General features: G+C 38.5%; 2 protein-coding genes across 4 annotated transcripts; both read left to right on the top strand.

Annotated features, from left to right (window-relative positions):
• The first annotated feature begins 1,352 nt into the window (after positions 1–1,352).
• Positions 1,353–5,422, top strand: LOC311259018 (ATP synthase F(0) complex subunit C3, mitochondrial-like). Of its 2 annotated transcripts, none has more exons than XM_084355808.1 (5): positions 1,353–1,457; positions 1,749–1,848; positions 3,317–3,388; positions 4,309–4,508; positions 5,039–5,422. In XM_084355808.1, the coding sequence occupies exons 2-5, from the start codon at positions 1,810–1,812 to the stop codon at positions 5,151–5,153; spliced, it is 426 nt and encodes a 141-aa protein (XP_084211934.1). In that variant the 5' UTR covers positions 1,353–1,457; positions 1,749–1,809; the 3' UTR covers positions 5,154–5,422. The 2 variants fall into 2 exon arrangements, with proteins under 2 accessions (XP_084211934.1, XP_084211935.1); XM_084355809.1 differs by lacking the exon at positions 1,353–1,457 and adding an exon at positions 1,468–1,610.
• Positions 5,423–6,431: 1,009 nt separating this feature from the next.
• On the top strand, positions 6,432–11,768 carry nsun3 (NOP2/Sun RNA methyltransferase 3). Of its 2 annotated transcripts, none has more exons than XM_084347957.1 (6): positions 6,432–6,695; positions 7,811–7,914; positions 8,001–8,503; positions 8,955–9,109; positions 10,350–10,471; positions 10,933–11,768. In XM_084347957.1, exons 1-6 carry the CDS (start codon positions 6,522–6,524, stop codon positions 11,255–11,257), a joined length of 1,383 nt encoding a protein of 460 aa, XP_084204083.1. In that variant the 5' UTR covers positions 6,432–6,521; the 3' UTR covers positions 11,258–11,768. The 2 variants fall into 2 exon arrangements, with proteins under 2 accessions (XP_084204083.1, XP_084204082.1); XM_084347956.1 differs by having other exon boundaries at positions 7,796–7,914.
• The last annotated feature ends 2,865 nt before the right edge of the window (positions 11,769–14,633 follow it).

Genomic DNA, 14,633 nt, shown 5'->3' with positions numbered 1-14,633 from the left:
TGGCATTTCTGTACTACAATTTCATATTACTTAATGGCCGATATATACACCAATGACAATAGATCTGTAATAATATCAGCTGATTATCACCCTGGTCAAATGAGGAATCAGTCTAGGCTTCCTTGTTTGGCTTGACTGTGGAGCGTTTGTCTTCCTGAGTTTCCTAATTTTGCTTGTCTGTCAAAGCAATTTGTAAACTGTTTTTAAAGGTGCGGTATAAATAAAGTTTATCATGATATTATTTACTCAAGTGTATTTATGAGGTACTTTTACTTTATATTAGTATTTCCATTTTCTGCTACTTTATACTTCCACTCCACTACATTTTGAAGGCAAATATTGTACTTTTACTCCACCAAGTTTTATCAGCAATTAGATAAAAAGAAACCCATTGATTCTGGCAATCAGAAAAAATGCTGAATAGTCAGGCTGACGATCAGTTGACCCAAACTATACAGTAGATTTGTAAAAAGTGTTGTATAAAGTGGCCAAAAGTCATACTTGAGTAGAAGTAAGGATATCGTGTTAAAATATTACTTTGGGAAAAGTGAAAGTCACTCATACAAATAGCACTTGGGTAAAAGACTTAAAATATCTGATATTGAATGTACTTAAGTATCAAAAGTAATTTTCCAGGGGAAAAATGAACGTAGTATATTGTATACTATATACTATACTATACTATGTCGATCCAATTATCAGATCCGATATTCAGCATTTTTCTGATTATTGGAATCAGTGTTTTTTTTTATCTGATTATCCATAAAACAAATTTAAACATGCACTCATTTGTCTCTGATGCAGTATGTAATCTAAAAAGTAACTAGTAACGATTCTTAATGTCGTGAGTAAAAAGTACAATACTTGCCTCCAAAATGTAGTGGAGTTGAAGTACAAGTACCTTAAAATTGTACTTAGTTACAATCCATCACTGTATGTAAATATATCTACATCTTTTACTTAAGGCTACATTTATTGACAAAAATATGTTTGATACTTAAGTACATTTAATAACAGATACATTAAGCACTATTTTTACATGACAATTTACTTTAACTCAAGTACGACTTGAGTGCCTATAGACTTAGATAAAAATTTGGTCATTTAACAAAGTTTAAATAAATATATAGTTAAATATTGCTAATAACTCAGGCTGCTGATTCTGAAAGACAAATAAATTGGTGATTTTTTTCATTTGTAGTAGTGTGGTGGATTAATTTATAGCTATGAGGTTGTAAGCATTACAAGCATTTTGTCCAAACTGTCTGTAGAGGGTTGTTAATAACATGCAGCTTTTTGTGTACAGTAACATTTGAACATACTGTCCTGACTGTAGCATGAAGGTCCACCAGCTGGTAGCAAACGTAGCTCCCCCATCAGGACACCGGAAGTCAACCCTTTAACGTGACACTGCGCATGCGCTTACTCCTCGCGTCTTCGACCTCTACTACAAACCGGTGAGAGCTAACCTCCTCTGTCACAAACTGCCTCTGAATCAAATATATAACTGTTACGCTTCTGTGTAACTCTGTATCTTTGTAGCTCTGTTGACCACAGCGCCGCACAGCTCCTTTTCTTTTCCAGCTAGCTTGTTTTAGCGACATTGTTCGGTGTGTAGCTAATCTTGACCTTACTTGTGTGTGTCCACTTAACTTTGCACACTCTGTACTTTCTTATTCAGCCAACTAGTAACACAGTCAGCTAACTGTTTTTGTTTATTGTTGTGTTTCATGTATGCTTTTCTCCAGACGGTACACACCAAATCCACACCAGCTCCTTTGGTTGACCTGACCACCACGTCCCTTCGTAATGTATGCCTGTGCTAAGTTCGTCTCCACGCCCTCTCTGGTGAGTCTGCATGAATGAATGGAGGTGACAGTTACATGTGTTTTGACAGTGAGCTGAGTGATAGTTTGCAAAAGAGCTGCCAGTCTGTGTTCAGGACGAACAGCTAGCATGCTAACACAGGCACTGGGCTGTGTAGCTGTCTTTGACCCTCTGCCAAAGTCAGCCTCTGTTCACACCTGCAAGGACGTCCTGGCTTTGAACATTATCAGGGCAAAACTCAGCCTAACCATTTTATCACCATGTAAAACAGTTTATACCCCTTAAAGATCAAAATATCTAATTTTAAATCGTATGATATCACAGTGAAGCAGCCATATTTAAAGGGTAACTCCACAAATTTCCACATTAAACTGTGTACTGCATGTGTGAAAGGCTTTATGTATAAAGCTCTATGTAATCTGATGAATTGCCTCCAGAGATGTTACTCAGGGTTTAAGTTGCATTGTGGGCAATGAAGCCACAAGGTTTTAAAAGGGAAGAGGGTTGTGTTTAAAAAGGTTGGATAGAATTAGAAAATTTGTTTTCAAACTCCCCAAAATGAGTCCAACAGTGTTTTAGAAGCGTAAAGTTTACACCAGTGGACTGTGTTTTCAAACCTGGCAACCCACAACACAATTTAATCACTGAGTACATCACTGGAGGCAATTTATCAGATTACATGCAGCTTCCTCTAGAGCCACGAAAGGCTTTACAGAGGGCTGTGCTATATGGCCTTAGAATAAGATCAAGACATTTCTTTATATGTGGGTATGTAAGGATACACAATATTTTAAAACCTCAGAAGCACTTCATAAATGCTAGGCCGGCAAAATCAAATTGAATCACAAAAGTATTTTTGACGAAATACCTTGATAATAATATTGTGACAATATTGTAGGTATGATATTGGTACTTTGACAAATATTAACATAATGACATTTTTGATAAAATCGTCATTCATGAGAATATAATGACCAAGTGGGTTAAGGCAAGTATTAGAAGAAGTAGAACAGTATGGTTAGTTAAAAAAATAACAACACTTTACTGTATTACAACCTCTAAAACCAGAACAACACTTATGCCATATCACGGTACAATATCCAAAATCTAAGATGGTATACCGTTTAATATCAAAATAAAGAAATATATCCATATATTGCCCAGCTTTAACCTCACGCCACTTTATTCACACTTGCAGTGGTACTCCAAGACCTGTAAAAGCAGGTTTAATGTGTAAAATTTGTGGAGTTAGTTGGTGGAGTAAGCAATATACACTATCAGTATTGGTGTGTTAGCTAAAAGTTTAGCATATTAACACCAAGTCAAATGCCATTGTTTGTTGAAACCTCATGCTTTCAGCAGTCTTGAGCAGGGTTGATGATTTGATGATAAGCAAATATAAAGACAGACAGATTTCAGTGTAAAATAGTGGTAAACCATCGTATCAGAGCTCGACTGTCTCACTAACTGTCTTTCCTTTTTGATACAGGTCCGTGCTGGATCTCGGGCTCTGTACAGACCACTCTCTGCAGCAGTAGTCTCAGATGCCAGGAAAGCAGATGTAAGTATCCATCTGACTGATGCGTATAACTGATTTATCGACCTTGAGTGTTCACAGAGGATAGCACTCTGAAGCTACCAGAGATCCATTAATCCACTCTGTTTTTCTCTGCCCCTTGTTTCTCACATACACAGTGACTAGACAAATAATACCAATACATTTTAATGCAGGGTCATTTAGCATCAATTTATTGATGTTATTCTACCCATAGATTATACAGTACTGAAGAAACAAGGCTAAAATTGTTGAATGCAGCTAACCAACAAAGTTACTAAATTCCACAATCTCCAGCAAGTACAAAAACAAACTGGTGGGGTGATTGGATAGGAATAGAAGTTAAATGTAGCATGCTTTACATTAAAAGTTTCCTACTGAAGAGTGCCAGTGGATGGTTGTAAATTGTGAGCAGAGGCAATGCTGACATTTGCATCAACAATATACTTCAGCTTGTCTCACATCTGTTCTTTGTGGCTAACATTAGCTCCACATCACCACTGCAGGGCCTTTTCTGCGTCAGTATGTGAAGTTTCCTTTAAACCTGCACTAATGCTCTCTTTTTGGAGAGTTTTTTAAGAACCTTAATCAAGTGCAGGTTTATTAAGTATTCCAGATAGTTGCATAGAGCAGGCCTGACCTGCATGTGTGAAGATGAAACCCCAACAGCTAGTGAGGTAACTGACATTGAGTAGAAGCTCTTGCAAACTCCTGCTGATATTTTATAATAAGCTTGTGCAAACTGACTGTAAACCAAAATAGGTGATTGGACCACCTTGTGCTTTACATAGAATACAGGATATTACTATAAGTTTGAGACAGAAATCTTCTTAAATTCTTTATATAGCAGAAAACAATGTTTAGTGCACTTTGTGATCCTGTACTGTTTGGTTTTGTACTAACCTTGTTTAATTATTGTATTTCAGACTGCTTCCCTCCTGGCACCACAGAGTATCGCAGCCTCCCAGCAGCAGGTGGCAGTGCGGGCGTTCCAGACCAGCGCTGTTAGCCGTGACATCGACACCGCTGCTAAGTTTATCGGAGCTGGAGCCGCCACTGTGGGAGTGGCTGGATCTGGTGCTGGAATTGGAACAGTGTTCGGTAGTCTCATTATTGGATATGCCAGGTAAATTAAACACATCTAGTCATTTTAGGATGTTTGTCAATATCCTCCAAGGAGTGAATGTTGCATGTGACGATCAGAACTGTCAGAAAAATCTTACAATTAATTTCTGTTTTATTAGTTGGACAGACTGGTTTTTGCAGGATGTATAACTAATTGGCTTTTAGTGGCTCTTCTTCATTAGATGGTTGTTTTTTTGTATTGTAATAGTAATAACTGAATAATAACTAACAGAGGCATACTAGATTCCAAATGTTTTCATGGTCAATAAATGCATTTAATTGAAGTTTTAAGTCAAAGGAATGATATATTTGGGTTTTAATATATATATAGAGAGAGAGAATTATTCAACATTGTCAAGTGCTGTCTTATGTCTTCAAGTTATTAATAGTTATTTGATACATATATGAAGTCCGTAAAAGTGGGAACCTTGACAGATAATGTGGTTGTTTGCTCACTGAAATGTCTGGCAGTTATACTTTGAACACTTGGTACCTCCAACCTGTCTCAGCTGCCTCTTGTTTTCTCAACAGGAACCCCTCTCTGAAGCAGCAGCTGTTCTCTTACGCCATCCTGGGCTTCGCTCTGTCTGAAGCTATGGGTCTCTTCTGTTTGATGGTTGCATTCCTTATTCTGTTTGCCATGTAAACCAGTTAGGCACCTGCTGTAAAGGGACACATCACTTTGTTAACAGGAATTAGCAGTTTGAGATGCCCTTGAATGGTACAACGATTTCAGCTTAGCGTGGTGCTCGTTCTTGTTCATTGGTGTTTCTTAGAAGATTGTGAACTCGCTGATGTATGAAACTCTGGCAAGCAGAAATCATTTTAAATGGTTTTGCGGTTATATTGTATATTTAATCAAATGTTTTTGTTAACAAACATGCAACCAATTACAGAAGTAAAATGTGAAATTCATCTTGTGTCTTTGTGTTTGTAAATGCTGATGGGGTCCTCTACATTTGGGTTTTTTCTGCGTCTTGATTTGTTTGTTTCAATAAGTCAGTGGCACAGTGTGTTTCTCTTGAAATGATTATAACACTAGGCAAAATATAGAAAAATTTAGGTTTAGAAGTCCCAGTTAATTTATTGCATGACAGCTCAAGTATACCCAAAATTCTTGTCAAAAATTTTGTTCATTTGACTGTGTCAAAATCCCAGCTAATCTAACGCTGGATTAGAATTAGACAGTTTTTACTGACCACAGCAATGTGTCAATTACTCCGCAATTAGGTCAAAACCCGGATTGTAAGCAAGTTTCTAATAATTAAAGAATAAAGAATTTTATTCTTTAAAAACATAATTAAACAATTAAATGTTGAATAAATATATAATTGAATAGTGAAATGGTTAATGAAAGTGACATTTATGTTCTGGCAGCAAGTTACACTCAAAATTAAAGTATATAAATAAATTATAAATAGAAAAAATAAATCAATCAATCAATATACAAATTAAATATACAACTTAATATGTAAACATTTATATAATACATAAATTAATTTAACATTCATATATTTAATGTCTCATTTGTGATTTTTTAAATTTATGTTGAGTAGCATTAAACTACATAATTATTCCTTTATCCATGCATTTTATTATACAATTATATTTTTATTAAGCATTAAGTTACATAAATGTGTTTTTACAGTTTAACTAAACCTTTTTTAATTTATGTAAGCTTCAGAATCAGCTTTATTGGCCAAGTATGTGTACACAAACAAGGAATTTGACTCCGGTTAATTTTGCTCTCAATGTACAGGGAATAGTATATTAACCATTAAATCTAAAATAAAAATAAAAATTAATAATATCTAAATATTAACGCTGCTATAAAAAATAAATTAAAAAAAATATCAGCCGTTTGTCAAGTGGAACTAAAGGCACACGGTCAGAGTTCAGGGGGGACGGATTTGAGAAACGTACACGTCCCTTAGCTTCATGCTAGTAAAACTCAACAGTTATAATATAAATATATATTCGGACATGTAGGTTATCCGTTAAAACAGAGAACTAAATGTCTAAATACATGTTGGTACATCAGTGCCGCAGTCTGACGTGGGGAATAGTTTGTTTTAAAACTAAGAAGCTGGCGCCGACTCCTCTGTGGCGGTTGTGGTCGTGTAACTGTCACACTGGACCCGAGGATGTTTTACAACTCAACGAGCAAAGTAGATCCTCCGGGAAGCAGGTAAACAAGTACGGGATGCTGCTGGAGGGAAGCGTTGCTTGTATATTGTCTTATTCTGGTTTCGAAAGCGGTTGACAGGTTTTATTATCAGCCACTCCTCCTGTCAAATGACACAGTCCACATCTAGTTTAGTGGTTTACTGTAGTTAATCCTCCACTTTTCAACAGTATGTCATTGCTTTCTCAGACGAACCTTAGCACTCACTGTTTGGGTTGAATATTAGCTCGATAAAACCTCATAAGTACATACCATTTTGGCCTTTTTTCTCGTCAGGGGGGCAAAGCAGCTACTTATTTGCCCACTAGATGGGGTGTTAGGGTTATTTAAGGGTTAACTTACTTGTTTTTGACTCCAATTGTATTTGCTGAATTGATAAAGAAGAATTTGGATAGTATAATACAGCTATTTTACCATCTTAGTAGGTCATTTAATCTGAATTGGTTTATGGAGGTACCATTTACATCCAGCCATTTAAGCTCTATAGCCAAATCTACCAAATCAAAATCAAATGAATTTTATTTATATTGCCCAAAATCACAATCACATTGCCCGGTGGGCTTTACAATCTGTACAGTGGACAACATCCTCCTCGATTTGAGAGGACAGGGCGGAGAGAAGATGGAAGAAACCTCAGGAAGAGCCACAGAGGAGGGATCCCTCTCCCAGGACGGACAGACATGCAGTAGATGTCACATGTACAGAACAGAACAACAAAATCACAGTTAAAAATTTCAACATCAACAGTCATTCCTAACAGGATGGATTTTACACTCCATATCCACCAGGGGTAGTGAGTGTACAAGACACCAGACAGCCGGCTTTTCAGCCTGAGTTCTGAAACTTTAAGGGAAAGTCCACCTTAAACTAGGATGTACATCTTAATATTCAGCAGGTGACACTTAAGTCAATAGGTCAATATTCAGCCTGATGTTTACCTTTTATATTTAGGTCCATTTTTTTTTTTTACATGAATAGGACTTGCAGATTTGAATCAGCAAATGCACCTGTAAAACTAACCAAAGTGTTGTCAGACGTTACTTAAAGCATGCCGCATAATATCATGCGTCCCTAGGATTTACAGTATGACATTTTTACCACAGACTGTTCCCTCACAGGTTACTAAAAGGCACACAAAAGGAAGATCTTCATGTCAACCAGTACTGGATCGATTCGACCAGCAGTACAGTCGGGAACTTGGAGACTTGTGGCCGTCTGCAAGGTAAATTGTGTCTGAAATAATTCATGCAGCTCACACATGAAGAGCGGTTGTACCCTCATTTTATTGGGATTGCTTTTCCCCTGCAGAGCTGTGCTCCTGGACCCTCCCTCTTGGCAGTATGGGGTCATGCTCAACCGCTTCAGCGCTGTGACAGAAATCACACAGACTCTTCAGTCACAGGGCTTTTCAACATTGCTGCCACGATCAGATGTGTCCACGTTGGCTTGTAGTGTCCGCTCAACAGTCTCAAATTCTAAACGGCAAAAAGGAAAAGACTCTTTGTCCGAGTGCCCCCGTAATGACTCCGATCTCCAACCTGACACCACCTCTCATGCACTTGGTCAGGCTCTTGAATCAGAGCCTTCACTCAGTTTACCCCATCCTTCATTACAATGCTACATCCACCCGCATCCTCTGCGGTTTCCCTCTCAGGCCCACAGGCCTGGCCAGCTGAAGCAGTACTACCTCCTGAATGCAGCCTCCCTGCTTCCAGTGCTGGCTCTGCAAGTCAGAGATGGGGAGAAAGTTTTGGATCTTTGCTCTGCTCCTGGGGGCAAAGCCTTAGCCATAATGCAGGGTGCCAACCCAGGTAAAACAAGTTCTTTAAATTGACTTTTCAAACTTTTTTATGATTTATTTATATCATGCAAAGAGGTGTACGATCGTGGATATTGTGTGGTTTTAAAACAAGGCAATAGATGATAGAGGGAGGCTTAAAAAAACTTATAGTTATACATACTTATAGTTATGTTATACATTTGCAATAAAATGTGAAATGTTGGAATTTTGCACATTTTGATATTGACGTTTATTTATCAATCATTAAAGCTGATAAATATTAATGGCTATACTTCATTTGAAATTATCCCAAATAAATGACTAAATTCTAGCTTTTCACAAAATGCATCTTGTTATTAATATTAGAAGCATACTTTGCATGTAAGTTGCTGCTGAATCTAAGGAATATTTCAGTCTGCTCTGAATAGCCTATATGCATTGAATACTGGTTGTTAGTAATGCTGCCCTGTGTTGTTTTCCAGCGCTTCTCTGCTGTAATGAACCAGACGCTCACAGACGGGACTGGCTAGCCAAAACCCTGGAGTCCTTTCTGCCTCACTCACTAAACAGCAGAGTGATTGTGTCTCCGCAGGACGGACGGTCTTTTGGGCAAAGTGAGGCAGGGACGTATGACAAGGTGTGGAGAGTCGTGTCTGTTGCAGTATGTGTATGAATTTTACCGCAGTGTCTCAACAAATTGAGGTGTCACACTTCTTTTTCAAGGCCATGTTTAGAAATGAATGAGAAGAGCAAGCCTTTGAACAAAAGCTAATAAGCCCCGAAGAAAAGAGAAAACCGTTTATTCAAAATAGGAGCCAAGAAGCGACAGAGAAATGGCTGGGAGGAATCAAAGTGACTGATAAGGGAGCAAAAAAAAGGGAAGGCATAGAGTGAAAGTGTTTAGAGTAAAACAGTGTGAACAGACGGAGAGGTAATACAGAAGTGCAAACGGACTGCGCAGGTTCAAGCTGTGTCTGGGCAATGATATGGCTTTGTAAAATCTACATAGAGGACTGATTTGTGGGAAGATTCTCAGCTGATGTGTTAAGGTTCAGACTCTGTCATTGTTTCTTTAATTTTCTGTGCTAACTATTATGTGTCTTTTGACTTTTGCTATATGGAATATATAGCATGTACTTTGGTTATGTTACAGACCTCCAGCTTGTCTTTTCATCTGCTTTTATCTTCAGTAACTATTTAAATGTTGTCACTTCATGTTTGCTCTACTTCTTCAACCACTGCTGTCCATCACTGCGTTTACTAAGGACAATAAAAGATTTTATTGTGTATCTCGTTAAAAAGATTCATCGTTGTGACTTTTCAATATTGGGATAGTCGTGAATCGAGAAAATAGTGAATATCCTCGCATGAATGCCTTGAAAAAGCTGTCTGGCTCACTGATGTACAGTTTCATGCAAATTATTGCAAAGCCTGTCTAAGCCTGTCACCACGGCTGAAGACACAGCTTGCACATTGTATCCCAACCAAACACAAGTAAATCGAATGTCTGTAAATACTACTAAAAAATACTAAAGACTAACACAATAAGAATATTTTTTGATGAATATTGTGAATTGCACTTAGGTTTGACAGAATTGTCATGACATGACATTTTCTGATACGGATTCAGATTTGCACCTAGTTTACATACGACCTTTGGTTTATCAGTCTGCAATAACAGTATAAGTTTAAACATGAACAGATGATTAGTATTTTGGCAAATATTTCTTTCTGTTATCAACAATGCTTTTGTTTTTACACTCAAACAAAACATGATATTCATCCTCCAGGCAGTTATCGTTGCATAAAGAACAAAATCTTATATATTATATATAAATACTTGTACTGACTCGGCTGTCTTGCCCTCTCTGTTGCAGGTTTTAGTCGATGCTCCATGTTCTAATGACAGGAGCTGGTTGTATTCTTGCAGCAGCCAGCAGGGGGAACAGAGACTACAAGAAAGGGCCAGGCTGCCTGCGCTCCAGGCTCAGCTGCTTAGGTAAGCCGTGTCCCGACATGAAGAAATGTCTGCAGTGTCTCCAAACTTTTAAATCATTCCTCACAAAATAATACCATTGTTTTGGTTCACATGGGGGGATTATAAAATATTTCCAAGTGTTTTAAATGACACATAAAATAATGTAAACACTAAATCAAAAAGGACTTTAATTAATATTCAATTACAAACAGTACTATAAGGTGGAATTACATTACACACTGTCAGGCAATTAGTGTAATTTGTCAGGAATAAAAAAAAGTCTGGCAATCAGCTCTTTAATTGAATAAATTAATTTTCAAAACAACAAAGAGCTCCATGGAGTCTGTATACTATGTGGTCGAATTGCAATAAATAACAAATAATTTAGTGGGGTAGCAATGATTATCCAGCTTTGCAGCAGTGTTTGAAGGGGTAATTTAAGGCCCTCATCATGGAGTGCAATATTTGTCTCCTCCACACAGGTCTGCACTGTCAGCAGTCCGTCCGGGGGGCGTCGTGGTCTATTCCACTTGCACATTGTCCAGCTCCGAGAACTACACTGTGGTTGAGACGGTGCTGAATGACTGTCCTGAGGCTGAACCTGAAGACCTGTGGGAAGAGATTGCTGTTCCTTTATCAAAATACTTTGCATTTAGTCCTGCTCACCCTGGTCACAGAGGACAGACACTTCACAAGTCACAGAATGGCAACGTGTCTTACCGACACCCACTCGGCATTTTAGTGGTTCCTCAAGCAGGCAAGACCTGGGGACCCATGTTTTTGTCCCGGATTAGAAGGAGGAAATAACGTGTATCCTCCTGTGCTGAAAAGATATGAGGAAAGAAATGGCTAAACATTCACATTTTTTTGGGGAAGACTTTAGTTACCTTTTTTAGTATCCGAAGAAACTCACATCACTGGCCAATCTGAAAAGTGGGGAGGTTGCGGATGTTTCTTAAACCTGCAGTCGTTCTAATGGCCAGCAGGGGATGACCCGACTGGCGAATGTACTATTTCAACTTAAAAGCTGCTAATATATCAATGTTGTGTTCATAACTTTTTTCTGTTGCTCAGTAATTACAGGTTTAATTGCTTTCTTTTACTTCTGCAACCTCTTTTAATTTATTGTATTATTTATGTTTTTATGACAATTATGGAAACTACTGACACTGCAGATGAACAATTAGATCGTATCAACTGATTCCTTTACATGCTGCACATGAATAAAACTGTGTCCATGTTGTATAATAAAATTGATAATACTATAAGACAGCAATATTCTATGAGAACGTACAATTAAAAATACATACAAAATGTGCTTATGGTGAGAGCTTTATTTCAGTTTGTGCAAGTTTTCCTTTCTAAATACTCTGAGAGGTAGTTAGAGAGTGAGATGACATAAGACTTAGCACCACAGGCGCTCACATTCAGAATCTCCATCTTCCGGGCCTGAGGCCAGTAAATCAGGTTGCACTCATTAAATTTGGATGACCTCTTGACTTAAGCCATTACTGAATTTTTAAAAGCCTCTATCTGAGCACCCAGGATTTATGTTTATTGGCCTATGTATGTAATGTGCCATAACACTAGTGAAATTGTTTGCAGACATGGCACACTCAACAGGAGGCAGGTATCTGAGAGATTAGTTTAATAACCAGTAAGAGCAGTGACGATATAATTAACACACCGCTTCTCTTTTTTCCTCATGAAGTCGTGCTGTAAGTCTCAGTCTTAACATCTGTCATCACAGCACCTCTTCAGTGTGATTGAGAAGGCAGTATCGTCTCTTCTAGTGGCTCATTACCTTTGTGGACTGTTCTTGTGTCATGCTTGAGTGAAAAGTCGACTATTTCATTGTAGCTTTTCATCAGGCTGTGATTGCTCAGAGCAGAAGCCGGAGGTGTTTTAAAAGGAACTGTAGACAATAACACACAAGTATTCACATAAATTTGACCTTTTTGAACATAACAGACAGACAAAGTAGGCTGTTGCGATGGCAGTTATGGTTGAAACCCTTATATCATCCCTCCAAAATGTATGCGGCTGGTGGTTCTGAGCCAGACACTGTCAAGGACATGATTGCGGAAATAGGAAAGAAACAAGAGCCTTGCACCTGTTTCGTCCAGCTACTCTGCCATAGACACAAGCATTATCGGGTGCATTTATATGGCTATTTTTATTGGCCGTCCTAGTTTCGCTCCACTTCTGCGTGTCTTTGAAAAAGTAGCTTCGGCCTCTGATACGAGTGCATCATTATGCCACCGCATCATCAACTTGAAAGTGGCGAGATGTGTAGATGAAGTGGGGCTTCATTGGGGTTAACCATGTTCCTGACCTTTGTGTGAACTCTGGTTTGTTGATGTTCCCCCATATTGCAGTGTTTCCTCAAGGGGAGAATCTCTAAGCAGCTTTTCCTCCACTTCAAAGGGAGAGAATGTAGGCCTGCTTTGCATAATCAGGTGGGGAACAGCTTTTTGCCAGAGAGGCAGGAATTAATTTGTGCCACCGCCAGATGTAATCATTAAAACTCCAGTCATTGACAATAAAGGAGGAGGAGAGGGGGAAATAGAGGAGGAATTGTCGAACAGTGGATGGAATGAGAAAGAAATACGGAGCATAGGATGGTCCTGAATGCCGGAGGAAACCACAGCTAAGCAGGCTAATCTGGCCTGAGCTCTGTTAAGCCAAAATGACATTTTTTCAGTCTGGTAACGTTTAGCTCCATCACTCTGTGTTTGGACATGTTCGCATGAATTTGATCCTTACTTCTCAGAACCCTTTATTTTATATGTACTTTAGGGTTTCAGTGGTGTAGAAAGTGATGTAAACACATCAAGAGAGCCACAGTTATCTGCGGCTATGTATGTCAGTCACACTGAAAGCCATTTAGCAGCGTGTGTAGGCTTCAGTGCTTCGCTCACAGCCGTTAAATGTTCTCCATGGTTCAGTCTCACTGCTCTCATTAACCTTGTTCCCAGCAGCATGCAGCTGTTTGCAAACCCACAGTGCTCGAGCTCAGACAGACACATTTAGCGACTAACTGAATTTGTAATGTTTCTGGGTTAATTTTTGAGTAAAAACTCATTATGATATATTCATGTGCAAGATACTGTCGAACAGGTCTATTTAAGAGGCTGGACATTTACATTCCCCATGTCTGACCTGCATACTCAGAATTTAGATGTGTTAAATTAAAACTATTCACCTTTCTTTGTCTGCTTTGTTTTTATTAGTTTACAATTGAAAAAGAAACATACAGGGGGAAAAAAAGAATGTACTATTTTCATCTTTAATCTAAGAAGGGTGTCAGTTTGATTCCCTCTGCTTAAAGATGCAATATGTAAGAATTGGCCACCAGTCAAATCCATACAAATAAGGAGCACCAGAGTAATCGCTAACTGTAGCTGCTGTTAGCTAGTTAGCTCAGTTAGCCGTGCAGTTAGCGGTCCGCACTGGGAAGTTGGGAACCAGATGTGTTTGTTTTTACACCGCTAGCACAGGAGCTTTAAACTGGGATGTAGTAGGGCTAGCTGGTTAGCATGCTAACTTCTCCACAACACAATAAATTGAAGGCATAATGTCAAAACTGTTATTTTTTCATATTCTGTCTGTATGATTTTAGTTACTTTTTGAATGTTTTTCACTCAAATTTGTATATATTACCACTTTAAACTGCTTTGGTTGAAACTTTTTTCATGAAATTAAAGCATTTTACCAACAGATGTAACTAATTAATTGGGCTAATTAGCCTCCAAGCAAAATGACCAAAAGGCCAGAATGAGGTTTTTAATGGGCCATATTCGGCCCACAGGCCACCATTGAATGGATTTGCTACAGAACATCACCAGAAAGTCAGCCCTCCCTAGCCCTAACTCAGAGCTCACACTCGTCCTTAACGACTCTGTAAGGACACTCCCACACAGAGTTTAAAAGCCTGCAACTGCACTCCAGTTAGGACTGAAGAAGCCTCTTTGGTGAGAGGTGAAACATCTTCAAGAAACTGAAATATGTCCAGTTGCCTACAATACAGCACTTATGACTTGGAAAAGCTTCTTCATTATTTGTGCTGCTAGAATCCGATCAGATTCAACCACGCTGTCAATCTGATATTTCCCCTCTTGTGAAAAATGCCTGACTCGAAGCGTTTGACACTGACTGTGCCGGACAGTTAACAAGTGGGTCT

Source organism: Pagrus pagrus, assembly GCF_965226575.1.
Source record: "Pagrus pagrus genome assembly, chromosome: 1".
In the NCBI taxonomy this organism is placed as follows: Eukaryota; Metazoa; Chordata; class Actinopteri; order Spariformes; family Sparidae; genus Pagrus; species Pagrus pagrus.
The sequence above is the reverse complement of the archived record's forward strand: the minus strand, read 5'-3'. Positions and strand labels throughout refer to the sequence as shown.